This window comes from Astatotilapia calliptera, chromosome 7 (genome assembly GCF_900246225.1).
Source record: "Astatotilapia calliptera chromosome 7, fAstCal1.2, whole genome shotgun sequence".
Taxonomy (NCBI): Eukaryota; Metazoa; Chordata; class Actinopteri; order Cichliformes; family Cichlidae; genus Astatotilapia; species Astatotilapia calliptera.
Genome location: NC_039308.1, coordinates 59,315,390 through 59,338,882, shown reverse-complemented (window position 1 = coordinate 59,338,882; position 23,493 = coordinate 59,315,390). Strand labels below are relative to the sequence as shown.

Genomic DNA, 23,493 nt, shown 5'->3' with positions numbered 1-23,493 from the left:
AGGAGTATTGGATCGTTCTTATTTTAGGATAAATGACATCAGGTTGAACCAGCTCGTGTGACCTAGATAGATTTATCCTGATTTCACTTACACCGTAAAAGTAAGGTTTTTTATGTTGTTTATAACAAATTGAAAAATATGCAAAATTTTATTTCTTATTTATGTATAACTATTAAAGGTGGGAATCACCAGATACCCCGTGATTCCATATTATCACAATACTTGATTCTCAGTATGATATTATTGATATTTTTTAACATTCTGTGATGTCCCGAGTGTTGTAATAATACATGTTGCAGTTTATCACCTCTCAAGCATATCAAGCATACTAACACTGTAAGATGAAGACAGGTCAGTCTGACTCTATTTTACAAAGGCTCATTCAGACTGATGGCAACATGTTGGCACGTCTGTCTGTTTTTATCGATTAGATAGTAATTATTTGACAATCTCTAAGAAAGTGATTGCAGTCATTGCTCATCAGACTGAGACTGTTTGCACAAAGGTTGCCTCCTTGCAATCATAAGGGGTTGTGAGCACCCTTGAGCTTTGGGCAACCATCTAGTCACAAGAAGTTGCAAGAAGTCACAGAATGTAAAATAATTCAATACATAACCAGTCAGCCACTGTTTTTTCATTTTTCATGTTTATGGATAGATTTTTTTGTAGATGCAGTAAGGTTGCATCATATCAATATCAATATTTACTGTCTCTGTATTGATACTGTATCACCAAGCAAAGTATCACAATATTGATTTTACAATACAGTAACATTTATTTTGTGAAGCTCAATAGTCAAAATCAATATTGATATTGCCTCCCCCAATCCTAACAAAATACTGTTGAAAAAGCTAAAAAATATTATTATTAACAGTACTTCATTATAAAAGCTAGCTCAAACAGACTAAAAACTAGGTCATTATAAGGAATATACCTTTTTCTTGCATCATGCAACATTTGTTCAATATCTGAAGTAAAGCATCCAAAGCAATGAACAGCACACAAGCATGGTGAGCATAAGGCAGCAAGCACGATGACGTCAGTGAAGATGAGTGTCAGGAGTGATTTGTGACAGAAAATCGTAGTAAGACTGAAAGGGACAGTTTACAAGATGGTAGTGAGACCTACCATGGTGTATGGTTAGGAGACAGTGGCACTGACAAAAAGATACAAGCCTGAGCTGGAGGTGACAGAGCTTAAGATGTTAAGGTCTTCACTGACTAGAATGGACATAATTAGAAATGAGTACATCAGAGGGACAGCTCAGGTGGAGCAGTTTGGAGACAAAGCTAGAGAATCAAGGCTGACGTGGTTTGGGATGCACAGAGGAGGGATGGGGGCTATGTTGGAGTAGGCAAGGCAGGAGGAAAACCAGAAAACCACAAAGATTCACGAATCTAGTGAAGGAGGACATGCAAGAGGTTAACAGATAGAGGAGAGTGAAAGAGGAGGATGCCAAGGCTAGGGTTAGATGGAGGCAGACAATATGCTGTGGTGACCTTCAAATGAAGCAATCGAAAGAAGACTAAATAACTTTTAATAGTTTCAATGGTTTGAATGGAGAGCACAAAATCTGTTCAAGAGAAAGGTTTCATTAAATTTTTTATTTTTATTTTTATTTTAAGGAGGAGAATGTAATGGAGTAGGTGCGAGAGGGAGTAGGAGTTCTGTCAGGTTTGTATAGTGGATTGTCATTTATGCTTAGAAATATCTACTCATATATGCTTAGAGTTTAATAATCAATGTCATGTTGGTAGAGGTTTGATCCTTAGTAGTCTGTGGAAACTCTGTGTGCCTCCCAGAGCACTCTGGCATGCACACACAACTTAAGGTCAGGAGAGAGGTTATATCTGCTCTTACTGATATATGGTATAGCAAACACACGTATATCTGTCTATGTCTAAGTGCCTTTTGTTTAGATGAACTGCTGGACTTCCAGACCAGCAGGTTCAGGGAAGTCGTTTATGGGGTCACACACTGACACCCCCCCCCCCCCCCCCCCCCCACACACACACACACATACTTACACAACGCACAGGCAAAGGTACTCTTTGTGTGTATGAAGACGTCATATGTTAAAGATCCTATTTATATTTATGTAACCTCAATAAAAGAGCAGTGTTACGGGGGAGCGGACGAGAGCAACTGGGGTCAAGTGAAGGGACGGCGTTTGTCCAGTTCTCTCCCGTGCACGAGAAACATAAAGAACTTTGCCTACTCGTGTCTTGCTTTTGCTGTGTAATTAAATTGTCTTCAACGTTCCAGCGAATAAGTTTAAGCTACAAACCTATCAAGTTCTCTGGGAGGTGGAAGGCGGAAAGCAATGGGGAGTGAATAACCAAGTGGCTGAGTGGAGCAGAGAGTATACAGATAGGAGTGTGGCTGTGTGGATTTATCGGACAAACGATTTTGAATATAGAGCTGCCACGCAGGGGGAAACACATTAGTGAATGATGCTGAAGATGGCAATGACTGGCTGGCAACTAAGATAAGTTGGCCATGGTCACTACCCCTTCCACTGAGTAGTGGCTGTGGCAGTGCACATCCGACATTGGACAGTGAAGGCAAATTATGAAACAATCAGGTGGAAGGATTTGGAAACAGGGAACAGTGCACTACATGATCTATGTTTTAACTGGGAAACACTGAAAGATGGGTGATGGTCTCTTAAAATGGTCCTGGGAAGTTTCATCTAGATATTATCAGAGAAGTGTGCCTGCACATGTGATGTGACAATAAAAGTGATTTGATTTGATTTGATTTGAGAACAACCACATTTTCTGACCTGAATCTTTGTTAGAGGCAGGCTGCCTGGAACTGTTTTCAAGACATTCTTTGGGTGGTGCAGTCTGGGCTAGGGCAACACAGGCCTCCTTCCAAACTGCAGCGTTTCATGCAATGAGCATACAAAATCTCTCTTTCCCTGCCAATAGCTCCTTATAAATCCTAATTGTTGCTCTTGGTGCTGTTGTTGGAGTGGCACCAGAGCTTGACCAAAACATATTGAAACTTGAAACAGGAATTAAACACCTTGTTCTGAGTCTATATGGCCTAATCCCTATCTCCATATCCACAGACTTTGAGGCACAGTCCCGCTAAATCCTTTAGGGATCAAGTGTTTTAGTGTTTCCTTTTCTTTATCTCCTTTTGTATAAGATGTACTGGATCATCCTTTATGAAATTAGATTACGTCATCCCACAGTTCAGTACATCACTGTGATTATTGTGCTGTTTTACATTTTTATTATCAGTTCAACAGTGCGCTATTCCACAGAAATTTCGCAGCCATTCTATGGAAAACACAGACTCTGCAGATGGACAAGACACATGTAACAAGTGCACAAACTGGTTAACAGACACAACAGGCAGGTCAAGTGGCAGGAATAAGAGAAGCAAGAGACGGCCACAGATTTTGCATACAAAAGAGCTACTGAGCTGATGGGAACAGCTGTACTGGTTAGGTCACATTGGCAGTTGTCGAATTTCAAGGCATGGAAAAAAAACACAGAACACAACTAATTTATTTTAATTTAACTATATCTGAAACCTGTTTATATCTCATTTATTGTTTTTATTTAAACATGTGAACATTTAGAGGCGGAATAGCTCTAACTAATTCGCTTTTGTTAGTTGTTACGTGTCATTCCACTGTGTTGACTAGTTAATGAGGTGGTTTAATGCTACCTTTGTCCCCAATAGGTTTAGGGCTGTCATCTGTTCAGATTTCCTCTGGCCCTCTTGGATAGTCTGTAGGCTACTTTTCTATTACAATAGACAGGAAAGGTAAAACTGGTAAAACATGCCCAACTGCATGGTGACCTCTTTGGTTGATAGATGTCTGAAAAGTGTACAGAAGCGTAGTTATGACAGGAAAGGCGATTAATTAGTGTAGAATAAAAGGATTTGGAGGAGATTAAAAAAAATCAGAAAACTTTAGCTGTGTAGATAACTCAGTGGGCCTGAGTTATCTGATTACATAAATCAGCAGCTCTATCTGCCCACTTCCAACATCTCCCAACATTATTCTCCTACTAGCTTTAAAATTTATATACCCAGATCAAAGGCTGAGAGAAAACCCAGCCAGTGTTCTCTAACATAAAGCCTTTAAGCTTATGAAAAAAACAAACCCCAACGATATTAAACTTGAGACAGTAACTTGAAATTTCGACTTAGTTCTGGCTTCTGGCTGCCATCTTTTTTTCGGAAACATTTGAATCACAAAAAGCCGGATCCTTCAGCATATGGTCTACCGCCTCAATGTCCCAAAATGCAGTTCGGCAGTCGTCATCGTGTTGTTGCGGAAGTGCTGGAAGATCGCCGTGTCCGTGTTTCTGCGCTCTCTGACATCTGCATTCATTCTCCAGAGCAGATATTTCTCTCTGATTTTCGTCATTCACTGGAAGCTATGGCAGCTCTGAAGTACGCCGGTATGGACGATACAGATAGTGAGGATGAGTTACCACCTGGATGGGAGGAGAGGTCTACTAAAGATGGTTGGGTCTACTATGCAAAGTAAGTGAGATCTCACCATTAACGCTATCAGCAAGCATTTCTGTGTATGAGTATAAGTATAAGTCCTAACACTTACTGACATCAGGGCCATGCCATTTCTATTAGCACCTGGCTAACACAGCCTGCTAGCTACACTGTAAAGTCTGTGTTATAAAGTGTGCCGTCCTTATTTCACTGTAGGGTTTGTGCTAATTGTTGTTAGTCTTTGATAAGTCTGTGAGTTTGTCATCTCGAATTATCCTGCTGTAGTGTCACTATCCACTAGCTGCCATGCTGTAAACTTACGCTGAAATATAAAATCACAACCCTCCTCAGTAATGGGATAATGCATTAGAAATGTACATTTTGGATGTGCAGCTGAAAAATCTATAGCAACTGTCTGATGCTGTGATGCTATCATGACAATATCGACCAGAATCTCCACTCATCTTGGACATAAGGAGTCATGGAGTCAATGTGGGGCTTTTGCTGATTTCTTTGAACTGTTTGAATTTATTTAGGATTTTCTCAAATCCACACAAGGTCAAAAATCTACTTCCTGGTTCAAATATGTTCAATATATAAAACTTAGCAAGTAACAGCTCAATGACATACTTTTGGTAGCTGTCAACAAGATCCTGTCTGGATACTTGACCACTCTTCTTGGCAGAATTGGTAGAGTTCATTTAAATTGGTTAGCTTCCTTGCACAGACCTGGCTTTTAAACATAGTCTACAAATTTTAAGTAGATTAGTGGTCAGGCTTTGGGAATGTCATTCTAGAGCCTTAGTGTTAGCCTGGTTTATCTCTTAAAAAAACACGTTTTGATGTGTTTGGGAGCAATGGCTGGTTTGACATGAAGTTGAAAAATTTGGATTTAGTATTTCTTCATTATTCAGTCCACTTTGTGGAGTGTAAAATAGAATAGAACAATCCTTTAATTGTCCCAAAAGGGGAAATTTTGTTGTAACAGCAGCAAGAAAAACACATATAGGCCCTACACATTTTTTTTTTTACATATTTACATCAAGGACAATAGTTGACCAAAAACAGAGTACTGTACAGTTGTTAAAATTAAATTAATGTAATTAATTTAATTACAGATGAGAGGCAAACCCAGGTTGTAGTGTGAATCGGTTGATAAAATAGTGCAAGTTACAGCGCTGATGTAAACTTCTATGTTTGTTGGGAGCAGTTTTGATTGTACAATCTGACAGCTGTAGGGAGGGAGGACCTGCAGAAATGCTCCTTCATGCATCTAGGATGCAGCAGTAGGGCTGTGCGATATGACCAAAATCTCATATCCCGATATAAGAATTCTATAAAAAAATAACGATATAAATCACACAAATGTAACATTTTCTGTAAATTCTGTGAATCTCGGGCAGCTCGTCTTGCGGGAAGTGTTTCCAGCTGCGCGTCATGTAGCTGGAGTCGAGTGTTTTAACCAATGCATGAAACTATACATTTTTAGACATAAGTTGTAACGGCCGCCGTTTTCTTTGTGAGTATTTATTACACGGCGTGCTGCGGGGAAAAGCCTGTTCTAACGTTTTATTCTAAGGTTTATTTTTTAGCACCTGGCGGCTCTTTTTTAATTCTCATCCGTAAACAATCTGCTCTTTCACGTGATTCAGGTTATTTTGAAAAGTCTCAACAGGATCTTGAGCTTTATTGTGAAAGGTTTAAGTGGAACATAAACAAGCGGACGCGCGATGCTGTTTTTATATCATAATCCGATATATATCGTTATATCGACAGCCCTATGCAGCAGTCTGTCACTGAAGGAGCTCTGCAGTTCAGCAACATTTACATGCATGGGGTGGGAGACGCTGACCATCAGAGATGTTATTTTGGCCAGACTCCTTCTGTCTCCCACCACCTGCACTGGGTCCAGGGGACATCGCAGAACCTTCCTGATGAGTTTATCCAACCTCTGTACCAGCACCATTGGCAAAAAAACTGCCCCAGAACATGATACTACCACTACCATGCGTGACAGCTGGTACAGTGCTCTCAGGTTTAAAAGCACCACATTTACTGCTCAAAATATACCTCTGGTCATTGTGATCAAAACGCTCAATCTTTGTCTCTTTTATCCAGAAGGCAATTGGCTTATCGATTCTGGAGCAGTGGCTTCTTTCTTGGTTGGCACCCTCTTGGGCCACGGTGATGTAAAACTCACTTCACTGTGGACAGTGATGCTGGTGTACCAGCAGGTTCCAGTACATGGCATGCTTTAGTCTTTGTGTTTGCATGTGTATACACGTATACATGTATTTTATGTTCACGTATGTGTGCTTGTGTGTGAATGTGTACATTTTTGTATATGTATGTGCATATTTGCATGTACACATATTTTTTACAAACATATATGGATGTCTCACAAGGTTTCTATAATATTTTCATCTTATCTATTTTAATTCTTTTTATTATATTATCCCTCTGTTCAGCACTTTGGCCGACACTTGATGTCTTTTAAATGTGCTATATAAATAAAGATGACTTGACTTGACTTGGTGGTTCCTGGGTTGGTCCTGATTATTCTAACAAATTTTATCTCATTGAGGGTAACAGTTTGGGTCTATTTCCAGACTTTGGCAAAGGATATACATCCTGTATATAAAAAGGCATTAAAGATGCATACTGTATAATTAGTCCACCCTGGAAAAAAAATAGTTCAAAGAAATAATTAAAATCCCTAAATTTCCATGACATTCATGCCCATGATGAGTGTAAATACACTATTGACCACAGCTGTATATTGTAAAGAAAATTTTTCATTCACTCTTAATCTCTGTTTGTGCCAACAGTCATGATGAGATGAAGACACAGTGGGAACACCCCAAGACAGGAAAGAAGAAACGTTGTGCTGGAGGTTTGCTTTACTCACTTGTGTTTTCCCTGGAGAATTGTTCACATGTATGCAAAGCTGAGATTATTTGATATTTCTCTAACTTGGACTTGGTTATTTGGAGTATTGTCAACCACACAACTTTTATGCAGTGGCCAGTAGCTAAGCAGTCAGTTAAAAAATTAATGAAACAGGACATAGAATTCAGTTTTGGCTTGAAATGTATATACACTTTTTTTTTTTTTACAAACTTTTTCTATTAAAGAATAATAAATCTCTGTCTTTTTCTACAGACTTACCATATGGTTGGGAGCAGGAAACTGATGAAAAAGGACAGATAATTTACATTGAGTAAGAAGACTTATGATCAAACCCCTTATATTTGTGGAAATGTTTGACTGCAATAAAACTACGTTGCTGCTTTCATTCCTGCTTTCCTCTGTCATTTTCAGTCACATTAACAAGCGGAGCACATATTTTGATCCACGTCATGCATTTACAGTAGAGGATGTGGTGGTGAAGCCGAAGCGGTACGATGGAAACGCTGCTGCTCTCGAGATCCTGCAGGGTCGTGACCTCTCTGACAAGGTTGTCCTCATTACCGGAGGCAATGTGGGCATTGGTGAGCTTAATGTTTATTTATCTTTTTCTTTTGTCTGACAAACGTTCTGAAAAGTTGGAACCATCAATCTGCAGTAATGTGTGTTTCTGTGATGACACCACTAGGTGGTGATATGGTATTATGCTATAACAGAAGGGTGCTTGCCAAGACTGTCTCTACTCCTTGCATGTCCCCATCTCTTCACAACGGGGCATTCATCAACATTAGCCTCCAAAATGATACACTTAGACTCAACAAATCACTCCTTAATACCGAACATGACTGTATTGAAGTTCATTAGCAGGGCTGAATTGGATGTCATTGTTAACTGTAATGAATGGTGTCCATTTGTACCCAGCAAATGCATGGCTCACTATATAATGGTCTGGAAACAAATTTATTTCCTCTTTCCTTTAGTTTAAATTAGCACAAGTCCTGGCCATTTGTTCAGACTCGCTTCTTTGTTCGAGATAGATAATGACAGCATGAGGAAAATCAAATAAACATAAAATCGTTAATTGTCTTTATATTCAAATTCTTTGTCCCAACGAAAGTCCCTGCAATGTAATTGCACTGTGTGTGGGAGTGTGTGACTCTGTGTATCTGTGTATGTGTGTGATATGAGATGTAGCAAGGCAGCACTGTATTACATAGATTTACAGCAGCCTGGGGACCTTCACTGAGGGAAGAAGCTTGTGAACTTAAATGCCTGCCTGACCCTGATGTTCTTCTGTCTTTTATCTTTACACACATTAAGAGAACACAGTTTTTAAAAAGTAACACAAATGAAAATGATTTATTGTTTAGTTTCCTGGGACTGTGCGTCCTCATGTGGACACTGCACTTTATACTTAAAAAGTGTTTTATACGTTTTTTTAAACAATGGTGACTTTATTGTGTTTCTCTGTAATATAAACCCATTGCACCCGTATGAGGGCATACAGTTTTTTTCTTAATTAAAAGAGTTTCTGTTCAAAGATGATGCTTAGTTTTTATACTTACTGGGTCCAGCTAATGCCCCAAATTTAGGGGAAATTAAAAATAGCTCAGGAGGTTCAGATTCTTGCCACACACAATAGACACTCGTTAGCTGATCAATAGGCAGTTTCAGCACTTAATAATAATAATAATAATAATAATTGGCTTGTATCAAATGACCTCTGATGACTGTATTTCCATTAAACCTGTGACCGTCACTAAACCAAGATCTGTTCAACCTATTTTTCTTTTTCTTTGTCTCTGAATTAAAAGACTCACAACAAACATCAATTAAAAATATAACTGACATCCATCAAAACATTATTAGCAAGAAATTATTATTTTTAAATGTTTTGGGTTAGGATTACTTCTACATATAGTTAAAAAAGTAATAATTTTACTATGAAATCTGTCAAAGGAAAATGCACATGAACATGTGAAATGCAGAAAATCTGTACCCAGAACAAGTGTAATGAACTGAAAAACGCCAACATTAAAATGGGAATGCCTATGATTACCAGAACAAAGTGTAGTGTGAGTCAGATACTAAAGGATAATTATCAAAATAAAGAAAACGTGAAGATGTATGGCTGCAGAACGACTGTAGGCATCAGAGGTTAAAAGTGCATAAGCCTCTCATTCCAAATGTATTGCTTTCACTAGACGCGGATAGAGGATTAGTTCTAAAATACATCCGATATTTGGCCTGAGCGATAATTGTATAGGATGAATGGAGAAAATTACTAATAGCTTTCTCCACAAGAGGGCACAGGAGGTCTGTGATGTGCATGCTATTGATATTAAAAAATGTTATCATATTAGCTGTTTTACATGTACTTATTTTTTCCTTAATTAAAAAAAAACACTATATAATGAAAAAGATAATCCTCATTCAACATTTGTTGTGATATATTTAATAAAAAAAAATGCTGGAAAAAATGCAGTTTTTCACAAAAGACTGCATCAAGTAGTGTTAATACACTGACACTATATAGTGCATGAACACTTATTAGAACCCATATTAACATAACCTTTGTTTTGCTCATATTAAATATGCAGCAGCTATAATTAACAGTATTCTAATAGTAATTGCTACTTCTCATGTACTCCTTTGACATTCCTTTAGTGAAATGTGGTTATGCCAATTGGTTGGACCCACTTAGCATTTTAATGGCATCAGTAGTGTTTTAATCCAAGTGTCAAGGCTATTTCCAATTCCTGTAGTGCTTAATTCCTCCACAGGAAATGTGACATTTTTATTAGTAATGGTAGGATATTAATTAATTCCAAAAATTTACATTAAAATATTTTAATTTAGTTTCAAATGCACATAAACATGAAAACCACATATATAACATTATTTATGCATGAAATATTACCGCCTCCTGTTTTTGTGACCAGTCTTCAAGCTCCACTGCAATAGTGCTGGGAGGCGAGACAGTGATGCAGTTTGTCTTGCCAGTGTGATCACTGCGCTCGCTTTACAACATTAGTCTTCCTCTCTCTGCTTTCTTTTGTAAATTAAAAACCAGTACCAACCCGAATGGCAATTTTTAATTGTGATAATGGAAATGAATGATTGTAGTTTGTTTCCCCCCCCTCCGCTCGTCTCCGTCTCCCTCCCTCCTCCTTCTTTTTAAAGGTTTTCTTACTCGTATAGACCTGTGGTTGTACACCTGTACCTCTGCATTGATTCCTAAGCGGCTTTGACCCAAGCCTGAGCCTCCTATCCATCCCCATTACACAGTACTGCTCTGGCTCTAATTCGCCCCTATCAACTAACTCTCAGGTTATTTACTGGCCAGGGGTCCATGGAACAGTTGTCCTTAAAGGGCCATTGTCCTGATGTCTCTAGCCCCCACTGGGTTCAGAATGAGGATACTTGCTTTTTAAATATAAAACTGCACAACATTGCACAAAAATGTATTTCTATTTTCCCTCTCAGGACACGTGGTCTTATTTACCCAGTGACAGCTCCTTTGGGAACTGTTTTTATGGACATTTATGTGTCCAAATACCTGGGGAGGGTCATCAGTCTCTCAGGTGACTTGTTGACATATGTTTAATAGTGGTCAGAAATAACATATCCGCCTCCTGTCTTACTCAACTCAAATGGTCCTGCTTTTTTTTTTAAATTAGTCCAGCTCAGCATGTGTGGTGCACAAAAGAAAGAAAACACTTATTCAAGTGTGGTTTTTACTTATGCAGATCTCTTTATTTTTCAAAAAGTTCTCACAGATTATAATTTTTTATTCAGTAAGTGAAATTATGAGTTTGAAATTAAGTTTTTATTTATTCTGCTTTTCAGTGTTGACGTGTTTCATATCTGAACTTTTTGCACCTTCTGTGGAGAGTCTTGCTGTTGAGCAGTGCATACAGTTGCAAAGCTTTACTCAGTCTAAATGCATGCACTAAATTCCGCGTGGTCTTCTTGTTAAGGCGCAGGGTCAATGTAGGAATAAGAAGCAGAAAAGACTTAGGATGTCCAGACGGGGAATAGCATGGATTTAAAAAAGGAGCGCTTCGTAATGTTTTAGTCTCTCTATGCATTGTCTCTGCAGTGTTTTAGGACTTTCAATGTTATTCTTATTCATGAAAGACTAACAATGTTCCATAGTTGTGTTGATCCCAGTGTTGTGTTGTGAGGATTAAGTGTCAGGCTGGTGCTCTCCTCTCTCTGGATGGAGAGATCCCTAAGCATATTCAGTGAGTCGCAGAGCTGCGGGAGCCTCTGTGTGCAGATTAAACCCATAGCCTAGCTTTGTGGCTGATCATTAGATTGAGGCAGATTTGTTAAGCATAACTGCCATTAAATTGGTTGCAAAGCTCTGGTATTTACTGCACTACTGTTTATGAATAAGGACCTCCTTAAAGACCCGTGCAGCGATGCGTTAAACCCAAGCCTCAGTAAGGAGGGAAATGCATTATTCATAGTGGGAGGAATTAGATGGATAAAAAGATGTTCCTGGTGAGGATGGTGTGTGGCGTCTGTGTGTTTTTTTGTCTCTGAGCATCTCTCAGTGACTACGTGTGGTTTAGATGACATCCAGAGTGCATCTGTGTTTATATTAAGTCTTCATTGTGTGTGTGTGTGTGTGTGTGTGTGTGTGTCCACCGGGTGAATGGCCGGCCAGTGTCCTGCGCTGCCTTCTCCGTATCAACTTGTGAACTGAACCGCCGAGGAAATCAAAGGGAAGTTTTATTTATTTTTTTTTTCATCGGGCATTTCATGTTCTCACTGATGAATGTGTTTATTGGCTACGTAATAAGAAGCAGTTCCGGTTGGTTAGTCAAATTATTCAACTTTATTAACCTTAGATGAAATTTGCTATGCAGACCCAAACTGGTGTAACGTGCAGAGAGTATAATGCTGGAGGCTAGCAGGGTTCAATAATGATTACAGCTCTAATATAATGGAACTGAAGTGGTTAGAGAAAGAGAGGATGGAATACATATATGTGCTTAAAGGCTGTAGGTAAAATAAAATGAAGGGGCATTGGGTTATTGTGTGTAGTCAAGTAGTTTATAGACCTATCGAGTTTACAGTCTGCACATGATGAGGGGGATGAAAGTTACATGACGGGGGAATGCGGGGGGGATTTTGATGACAGTGATGAAAATAGCCCTAATGCTCAGCAGCTATGTGTGCATGAGCAGGCCTCTGGGGTTTGTGTTTATCATTGTACATGTTTGTGATTTGGTGCGCTATGTGTTTATCAGCTGTACTGTCCTCCTTCCTCGCTCTGTGAGGCTGACTGCTGGAGGACCAGGGGTGTCCAGTGTGTTGTGAGGCCATGATGAAAGATTGTGTTGGGAGTTGGAGGTTGACACAGAGGGTCAGAGAAAGAAAAGGGGGGTTGGTGGCTGGGTGGGTGGGTAGGCGGGTGCTAGATAGGGCTGCATGGCTGGTGAGGTGGTAGTGGGGGTGGTGGGGGAGCCAGGAGGGGATAGGGAGGGGTAATAGAACCACTCCAGTGCTCTCACCTGGAACAGCTCAACCTTGGGCTGTAATTACTAACCATACATTCCACTTTTGGGGTGACATCTCCCTCCTCTTGGACTAATGGAGGGGAATTAGAGGGGATCTTAAAAGTCAGAAAGAGCGGGGGAGTTGTCCCCTTCTTCACTTCTTGGGCAAGAAATACACGGTAACCGCAGGAACAGGTGCACTCATCACATCAGAGATGGTCAGGAGTTTGAAGATGTCTCTCAAATCCGGCCACTCTTTGCTTTCTTAGATACACATGCATATATTAACCTCCTAAGACCCGAACTGTTTCACGGCATGCATTTTTAATTTCTCTTTGATATTTGGGCTGATTGGGACCCGATGAATGTAAAAACAAAGAATTACCAGATTTTTTTTTTTCTTTTTACCTAATTTTTGTGTCTGAGAAAAATGAGAGCCACATATGAGGATATTCATTTACAATTTTGATAGAACAAAAGCAGTATAATGTCCTCGTAAGTGGATATCAGGCCCTTGTAGAGCAAAATTGAGTATTTTGGTCTAAATAACCCAAAATGTGATGTCCACGTATGTGGACGCCAGGTTCTAGGAGGTTAAAGATTTGTTTTGGACTAATATTTGGACTAGAGCTCAAATAATTAGTTGACAGTCAAATAATTTTTCTGTTGTTTATCAAATACTACTTTTTCTTTTTTTTAACTAAGGAATTCACCTCACTGTGAAAAATAGAATAAAATGTGTGAAATATAGAATATGAATATCTGTTTATGTATATCACAGTTATGTTGAAAAGTGAAATAGATGGCGCTTATTAACTTATTGTTTTTAGAAACATACTGCATGTGTTATATAATATCTATAGTAACTGGGATGAGATGGGCACGTGGGATAAAGCCGTGTAACAGTGCAGTGTCGGGTCACATGAAGGTGATTGTGGCAAGTTGTTACAAAATCTACAAATTTCTAAACGCTTTACCAACTAAAATAAATCAAACAGAAGACAGAAATAAACAGCAATAAACATAATAATAAAAACCATACTTATTATGTTTATTAATTGCCTCATAAATAGCCCAAATGCAATTTCAGTTAAAAACACCTTGTAACTCAATGATGAGTTTGGGCGATATGTACTCTGTTCATAATCATGTTTTTTCTCTCTCATGGTCTTTCGAGCAGCTCTGGAAAAGGGGATTGTGGGAACCCGACATGTTTACCCACAGGTCTTGTAATGATCTGAACCGACTTCTGTTTGCCCAATTGTACTGCAGAGCTTATTTTAGTTAAATGCCTCTTTGGATGCAGATCAAGAGAGGGAAGGAGCAGGCGGCTCCGTTTGCCAAATAAACACGTTTACTGACGAGGCTGGTAATGATCTCATTACATTGAGCCAATACACCTGTGTACGAGGGGGATCCAGAGAGGGGCAGTGGGCCAGGGAGGACAAACAAAGCGTGAAATCACTAAATCACACTCATTATTGGGGGATATCAGTAGGGCCAGGATCCTAATGTACCATGAAGAGCATTCACAGCTTAATGGACATTTTACACATTTTTATGCATTTTATACATTACAGTAAAACACATTTTCAACAATAGCTGAGCCATGTAGTGCATTCTTGCTACTTTATAAAGCTTGAGATTGAACATAAACATATTCAAAGAAACTTCCCCCCCCCATCTACAGACTCTTCTCTGTAAACCTCTGCAGCTACTACATCTGTTTAGACAGAAAAATCTGGGTGAGCATCACATCCAAGCGGGCCTGCCGCGCGCTGTAAAACAGCTTATGGCGTTTGTCGATCCACCAGCGCAAAAGAAACCCCTGTCTGACCTCTTGTCATGTTCCACCATCAGCATACAATGCTGAAACAGGCTCCCTTTGTTGTACACCTGACCAGGAACTAATTTCGTCGCGGCCCTCTCCACCGGTAACACGGGCAAGAGGGCGGGGAGTCTCTGTTACAGCAACGCCACACTCGTTATTTCACAATTAATGTCAAGCCCTTGTTATTTGTCATTGCAAATACATGGCTTCGGCGCTGCTGCTGTTGTCGCTGCCATATTCTAATTTGTTCCCCATTATGGAAAACACTGGTGTCGATTAATTTCACTTTCATGCTTTGTACACACAACCAGTCGGTGTGAGGTGTTGTTGTTTACCAGAAGCCAGTAGTCTTGTCCAATTTATAAAGACCGGAAAAAATGCCTTTAAATGAAGCTGCGTTTGTGGGGAAAAAAAATATAAAAATCATTTCGCACACATCCGTATGATTTTTATCAATTTTAAAAGCAGTGTTCAGATTATGCCGAAGTGAAAACGCAGACACTTTGCGTGACACTCAGAAGTTACGCTAACATTTATTTTCTAAAGCCCGCCGCCGCTCATTTGGATTCAAAGCCTATTTTTACCCCACCAGTCACTCTGCTTGTTTTTTCTGTCATGCTGTTTTTATTTTCATTTCCATTTCCTGTGAGTGAAATGATCTCCGCTCACAGTCACAGTCCCCTCCATTACACCTAATAAGGTGTCATATAATTTCATTCCATGCTTCACTTGTCAGAAAGGGCTTCCAATCCCACTCCAATTTTGAGTTTTAATAGATATTAGTCCTTAATGCTCTCCTCACAATTAGGCCTCCCAGTTTTGCTCTTAATGAAAATCAGATTAAGACATATAATCTAATTACAGTCCATATTAATCCACCACCCGATACACTCTGCCTACTGCTCTGCCACTCAGACCCTCTTGCCACAATCAGTTATTGAGCCTTTCACTTTGTCAGTCAGGACTCTCATACTGCATGTGGATAAGTGTGTGTGTGTATATATGTATATACATACACACAGGTTTGCATATAGAAGTAGGATTAAAAATATGACATGACTCTGTGCTCTTGAACTTTTCTGTGACACATGAAGGGTAGTAAATGTCAAAGGAAATAAAAATACGGTGAAGGAAAGAAAGTTAATCTCATAAATTAATTCAACCTACGGGATGAAATGACCCATTTAGACTTGTAATTTAGAAATGAACTTCTCTCCCTCTATCTTCAGTTTTTGTCAGTTTTATCGTGACTACATGATTTGGATGGAGCCATGAAGTAGTCTTGGACTGATAAATTCTGCGCATATCGGCGGACCTCGTTTCATGGGAGAAATGTCCTTATCAGAGGCCCTTTGATGTGCCTGAAATATCACGCCAAGGTTCAGTGTGAATGTCATGTCTGTTCGATTGCTCATTTAGTTCAGTTACGACCCGTGTTTTCATAATTACTGCCGTAATTTTTAACGTAATTAACAACAGCCTCCGTTTTTCTGACTCTATGCGAGCGGCGATACCTCATTGAGAGTTGGCGGTCAGATCCAAAACTTTATCTAAGACGAGAGGAAGAAGTCGCGAACCACAATAATTCAATCAGTTTCATCACTTCAGAGAGAAATGATTAACTCCACTAGACTGGGTTACTCAATGAAATAAATTATATGAAAAAATTGATGGGGATCTGAAGTTATCTTTAGAAAAAAAAACCCCTCATCTTTGAGGCATTGCTTGCCTGTAGACTTTTTCTCATGTCTATATCTCCCTGTCTTCCTGTCCGTCTGTCTCCCATCTCAGGCTTTGAGACAGCCAGGTCTTTTGCTCTTCATGGCGCCCATGTGATCCTGGCTTGTCGAAACCTGACCCGTGCCAACAAGGCGGTGAGCCTCATTCAGGAAGAGTGGGTAAGTGACAGTCTAAGTAATCCCCTGTTTTCTTGGAGCTCTAAAAGCTGGAAAGTGTGGTTAAGTTACAACATCTTTCTCAAACAAAAACAAATCCTATAAAAAGACGCCAACAATAAACCGACTTATAGTAACTTCCTTATTGAGGTTTAGACAGAATAAGCTGTTAAACATCAGTGAGCCACACTCGTGTATTAGTGAGCATACATGGACTGGGATTTCTGTAGTGCTTTTCTGGCCTTACCAATCACTTAAAGCACTTTTTTACCAAATTTAAACCAAATTCTCACCCATTCACACACAAATCGCAGTTGCACTCCCTCCGCAATGGATACAACTTCAGCTTCAGTATCTTGGCCATGTACACTTGATATTTCAGGCTTCCCGGGATGGGGATCAAAACAGTCCGAAGCACACCAAAAAGGGCTTGTCCGTGGAAAAAAAATGGTCCCAAACCAAAAAACCTATTGTTGTTACACCGACACTACATTTTCAGACTGAGCTTAATTTTTATAAAACATTTGATGTGATATAAGCAAAGCAATTTTTTTGGGTCTCGGTATATGCAGAATATGACTAAACAGTAGATAAAACAGTAGAAATAACTAGAACAAATACTAAAATTATTTTTTTTTAAAGTACTAAGATATAGTAAAATATAAATAACTTAATAAATGTACAATTTTGCACAATGTGTGGCAGGGAGCAGCAGGATGATGTTCAATAATACATGTTGTCATTTTCTGTGGAGTTCATACAATAATAACACTGAAACATATTTAAAGAAAATAAAACATTGAAATTTTTCGTTGACTATAAAACTTATTTTGGCTCTTCCCTTATTCTTAAGAGATTGCCTCAGTGGCTGGACCCGCATGTTTGATTTGGCACAAATTTTTACCTCTGATGTCCTTCCTGACACAGCCCCACGTATCCCGCGGATATGAGCCGCCTCCCGGTCTTGAACCATGGGTTACTTTTTGCTGTGGTTTGTGGAATGTACTGTTTTTGTGACATAATAGTTTAAAGAGTGTTTGTGTTAACTGGATGTTTTAGATTATAAAGCTCAAACAAATACGGGACAAGCATAACATTTATAATTTAGATTACTGCATAACCTACCTGTTTAGGGCTCTGCTACAAATAGAGGCCTTTTATTTTATGAGAGTGTGCTTTAAAGCAGCGGTCCCCAACCCCCGGGCCTCGGACCGGTACCGGTCCGTGAGTCGTTTGGTACCGGGCCGCGAGAGTTGAGGCTCAGGTGTGAAATGTATGGTTTTCAGGGTTTTTATCGGTTTTCAGCGTTATTTTGTTATTGTTTTTATCGTTAACTCGGTTTTCCTGGGTTTTTTCACGTGTTATGAATAAATCTTCTTTTTTTCGGTACCGGTAATAGTTTTATTTTGTTGTATTTATCCGCGACACCTTAAAGGCCGGTCCGTGAAAATAATGTCGGGCATAAACCGGTCCGTGGCGCAAAAAAGGTTGGGGACCGCTGCTTTAAAGCTTCAAACCCCGCTTCCACATTTCACAGGAGCAGTCAAATAAACTTCTGAATTAGTCTCTCTTTAAAGCAGTAGAGAGTGTTAAATGGAGAGAGGGAGAGGGAGAAAAAGTGAGAGGGCATCTGATAATTACCTGAGATTATTGCTCTAATATCGCTGCGCTTGTGACATGTCCCCAGATTTACGAGTGTGGGAAAATAAACAAGTGAAATGTGGGTGCTGGAGCAGAAAGAATAAGCCATTAGCACTGAGTTGATTACAGAGAGCAGGACTTGAAGAAGACGGAGAGTGGGTGCTCAGCGTAGATATGAAGAGAGAAGGAGGAAACGAGGGAGAGAGAGGAAAAGCGAGGGGGAGGGAGACAAATGCCTTTGAGCGGGAGTAGATCTGCAGTGTTTAAACTCACCAAAGTCTCTAATTGAAGTATGCCCCTGGGGCTGTCAGTGCTGCTCCACTCTGTGAAATCCAGTACTTTGACTAAATGAGTGAGGAAAAGCTCTGATCCAAGCACCAGATTTTGTTGTCAAATTGATTTTTTTTTAAAGCTTCACACCTGCCACAGAGTTATCCATGTTAGTAAATTAACAAATGGACGCTGCCCAGGATTGCTTTTAAAGAATAAACAGCTGTGACCTATGTGCCATAAATGCTAATCTTCCTTCTTTTTTGGTTGTACATTGGCATGTAGCATATGCAGATTGTCAGCAAAATTAATGACTGAGTTAATAGGGGTTGGTATAGTTCAAATAGAGCTGGAATGGAGAATTAGCATTCCCTAAGCCCACTCTATATTTCCTTTTCAAGGAATCCCCCTTGTTATAGGCTAATGAATAAAAGTCACAATATCAGAATAAATCTTTGCTGCAAATTCCCCCCTCTGGCGACATTATTAATAGATTCAGGAGAAGAATAGAGAGGAGGATTAATCTTTAAGATGATGGATGGGCTGTGCTTACCTTCCCATGCTCCTATGTTAAGGTCATTTTGATAAGAGGGTATATTTTGGGGTCCTCTGTACAAAAGGTCATCATATCTACTTCCAGGTCCCTCTCAGAGTTCCGCTCTGGCTGCCAGGAGTGGAACTGCTGTCCCGATTGCGCAGCACCTCTGACCTCTAACTACCTGCTTACTATTACGCTGTACTTTCTCTTTCTCTGCGTGTGGGCTCGCGTTGCTGTTCAGGGGTGAGAGTGATGGCTCGCTCGCAGCGCAGGGTGGTGTGGTTCAGCGTGGCGCCGTGTACCGACAGTAGGTATAATAGTGGGGTCGCTGATGGATAATGGGGCAGGTCAGAACAGGCAGGAAGAGCAGGGTCGGAGGGCTCATCCTTCCCAGCCAATCATAGTGTATTCTCCCAAGAGTGGCTCCTGAACTTCTGCTTCATATTTAACTCTTCAGTCATTAATGCTTTATGTTGTAGAGCTTGTTTGGCACTTTAGTGATTATATTGCTTGTTTTTTCCTACTTTCTTTTTTATTAGTTTTCTTTCTTTCGTTTCTTTTTTTTTTTTAAACTTTGTTATTGCTCGTTACTGTTTTCCCGATTAGACTTTAGCGGCGTCTCCTATGCAGTCCTAATCCGAGTTGAATGTGCTGTTTTCTCTGCCTCTATTTGAGCTGTGAGGTGAAACCCCTCCAGCAGGCTCATTAGGGGAGTTTAGAGTGGCAGAGAGGGGATAAACATTTACCTTATGATTGTGTTTTACAATAAGCCTGATGCTGGTTGCCTTTATAGGGTTCAAAGGGGGCTGTCTTTACTGTGATGAAGCCACAGTAAAACCAAGGGAATAAGCAGCAGATGGGAGCTGGAGGTAGAACAGAAGGACATGGGAAGGCAGAAGGAGAAAATGCACAAGAGTTAAGCATGATAATAAAGATATGCATCAACAGTTATATTTGTGGTGCCAAAATCGTTTGAGTCATGCACACTAGTGCATGTAGACACTATGATGCCACCCACCCATTCAAACTACTCTTTTGGAGCTTTGAGTCTGGAATCTTGTTGTTGTTGTTGCTGCTTTTAAAACTGGATTTGACATTGTTGCTATAGTGAGCATACGTAATTGACAGTAATATTAAATAGGATGGTAAGTCTGATTAAAAACAAGTTTAAAAAGAATATATTTACAGAATAGACTAAACATCAATCGTCCCTCTAATTTTTAATGTGTCTGAGCGAACACACAAACTCCCTGAGCGATCCCTTGGACCACTGTGAGCGACATCAGACGTGTGCACTGTGGTCACGCCACCATCTAATCCATCCAAGTTACATGGTTTATTAAAATAATCAAATTACAGCATTTACATTTATGTTTATGTTAGACTACTTTTAATTAACTGCTTTAGCCCACTTACAATGAAAATGTAAAAAAATCTAGTCATTGACCTGTGTAGTATGTTAACACTATCCATCCATCCATCCATCTTCATCCGCTTTATCCAAGGCTGGGTCGCGGGGGCAGCAGCCTAAGCAAAGAGGCCCAGACCTCCCTCTCCCCAGCCACCTCCTCCAGCTTATCCGGGGGAATACCAAGGCGTTCCCAGGCCAGCCGAGAGATATAATCTCTCCAGCGTGTCCTGGGTCTGCCCCGGGGCCTCCTCCCGGTGGGACATGCCTGGAACACCTCACCCAGGAGGCGCCCAGGGGGCATCCTTGTCAGATGCCCGAACCACCTCAGCTGGCTCCTTTCGATGTGGAACAGCAGCGGCTCTACTCTGAGCCCCTCCCGGATGGCCAAACTTCTCACCCTATCTCTAAGGGAGAGGCCAGCCACCCTTCGGAGGAAGCTCATTTCTGCCGCTTGTATCTGCGATCTCGTTCTTTCGGTCACTACCCACAGCTCGTGGCCATAGGTGAGGGTAGGGACGTAGATCGACCGGTAAATTGAGAGCTTCGCTTTTACACTCAGCTCCCTCTTCACCACGACGGACCGGTGCAGCGTCTGCATTACTGCAGCTGCAGCCCCAATCCGTCTGTCGATCTCCGGCTCCCTTCTCCCATCACTCGCGAACAAGACCCCGAGATACTTGAACTCCTCCACTTGGGGCAGGAACTCATCCCCGACCCGGAGTGGGCACTCCACCCTTTTCCGGCTGAGAACCATGGCCTCAGATTTGGAGGTGCTGATTCTCATTCCCGCTGCTTCACACTCGGCTGCGAACCGTTCCAGTGCGAGCTGGAGGCCCTCATCCGATGAAGCCAACAGAACCACATCATCTGCAAAAATCAGAGATGAGATTCTGAGGCCACCAAAGCGAAAGCCCTCCGCCACTTGGCTGCGCCTAGAAATCCTGTCCATAAAAATTATGAACAGAACCGGAGACAAAGGGCAGCCCTGGCGGAGCCCATCACCCACCGGGAACGAGTCCGACTTATTGCCGGCAATGCGAACCAAGCTCTTGCAACGGTTGTATAGGGATCGAATGGCCCGTAGTAATGGGCCAGACACCCCATACTCCCGCAACACCTCCCACAGGACACCCCGAGGGACACGGTCGAATGCCTTCTCCAAGTCCACAAAACACATGTAGACTGGTTGGGCAAACTCCCATGCACCCTCAAGTATCTTTGAGAGGATAAAGAGCTGGTCCAGTGTTCCGCGACCAGGACGAAAACCGCATTGTTCCTCCTGTGTTAACACTATTGGAAGTAAAAATAACTTGAGCTTTTTAACTTTATATATATATATATATATATTAGGGGTGCAACGATACACAAAATTCACGGTTCGGTTCGGTTCGATACTTTGGTGTCACGGTTCGATATTTTTTCGATACAAAAAAATGTTCATGCCTTTTTAATTTGTCATTTATTAAAATTATAAATATATGTTTTAACTCAAAAGTACAGTTTTTAAATTTAACCCTAACCCTTGTGCGTGTTTTTTATTTTGACAGCGAATGCGCACCTGCGGACCACTTATGTGCAGCCCTGGTTATATAGCTCGTCATATTGCAGCCACAGAAATTCTTTTGTCCATGAAACCATAAAGCTGCACTTTCTTTTTGCCTTATAGTCTGATTTGTCATAACTTCTCCGTTTTGTGGTAAGCTTTTCTTTGGCTGTCACTTCTTCACCCTGACCTGTCTTATTTGGCTCAGCAGAACTAAAATATATATCTGTCTGTGAAGGTCATCGTAGTCAAATATATATCCTGCTGCTTTTACACACGCACTCACATAAGCTCAGCGATTCTCTGCGCGATCAACCTCTCACATGTTTAAGCTTGCTGCGGGAGATTTCACTTGTCATGTTTGCATAGTAAGCTACCAATTAATAAGACGATGTCAGAGGAATTGGTGCACAAATTATCATCACTCACAGATCAGTGCTGTCATTGCAAAGTGAAAGCAAAAAAACAAGCGCAAATTCAAACGCGATTTCAATATGTCACATATTGACAGTGGCCCACCGATGCCAATGACATAATTACCCAGCTACATTTCTGAAAGAATGCAAAAGCATTGACATATATTTTTCCTTCCTACAATAGCCCGACGGGCAGGGCAGAGATAGATTTTAGTAGCCCGACTGAAAAGATCGCTAGCCCCGGGACGTCGGGCTAGCGATATTGCAAGCCCTGTATCTGATTGAGGAATCACTCATCTTTGGAAAAGAGAGTTTATTACAGAGAAATGTCTCTTTCCAAAATAAAAGCTATACTATACGCTTCTTCTGGGCTATATTCTCAGCAGCATATTAAACATATAAGGAGAATCATGTGCTAACAGCTGTCTAAATGACTCGGCTAAAGTTAGTAGCATGCTTGTTTTTTTTCTGCTTCCACTTGTCTTTGCACTAGGATGATGTCGGCGTAAATGTGCAGTCATATTCGTTGTGTTCCCACTAGTGCTTTCAGGTTAATCTCGTTGAAATGACCTTAACGCCACAGCACGGCAAATCTCCGTTAACGAGCTACCGCCAATCGCCCCGTGCATGGGGCTAGACGGCCAACACGTTAACGAGCTAACTGCGCTAACACACTAGTTCCCACCCATGTAATTGAGCATTGCATGGCACATCCAACATACTGTTTTACTTTAGTGCATGACTCGCTTACCTTCAGGGTCATACGTCACATGAAAACCAAAATAATTCCAAACGCCAGATCTGAATGAGGGTGGGGGAGGTCCATGTTGTAAGGAGAGCTTAACTTCTGTCTCGCTAGCTTGCCCTGCGCTCTTCCTTCTGACGATGCTGTCTGTGTTGAGCGCTCAGTGAATCTGCGTTCGACTACTCCGCCTAGGCTGCACTGTCGAGCCTAGGCGGAGTAGTCGAACGCAGATTCACTGAGCGCTCAACACAGACAGCATCGTCAGAAGGAAAGTTGATAAAATAAATTAAAAATTTTGTATTGTTCGATA

General features: G+C 40.7%; 1 protein-coding gene across 3 annotated transcripts in view; it reads left to right on the top strand.

Moving 5' to 3' along the window:
• Positions 1-4,269: 4,269 nt before the first annotated feature.
• wwox (WW domain containing oxidoreductase) overlaps positions 4,270-23,493 on the top strand; it is a 137,840-nt gene continuing 118,616 nt past the window's right edge. For 2 of the 3 annotated variants that reach the window (XM_026176193.1, XM_026176194.1), the window contains exons 1-5: positions 4,334-4,512; positions 7,305-7,369; positions 7,639-7,696; positions 7,798-7,967; positions 16,516-16,622. In XM_026176193.1, the coding sequence (XP_026031978.1) occupies positions 4,406-4,512; positions 7,305-7,369; positions 7,639-7,696; positions 7,798-7,967; positions 16,516-16,622 (507 nt within the window). In that variant the 5' untranslated portion in view covers positions 4,334-4,405. Of the gene's footprint in view, positions 4,513-7,304; positions 7,370-7,638; positions 7,697-7,797; positions 7,968-16,515; positions 16,623-23,493 lie in introns of all 3 variants that reach the window. The other variant, XM_026176192.1, reaches the window with a different exon arrangement.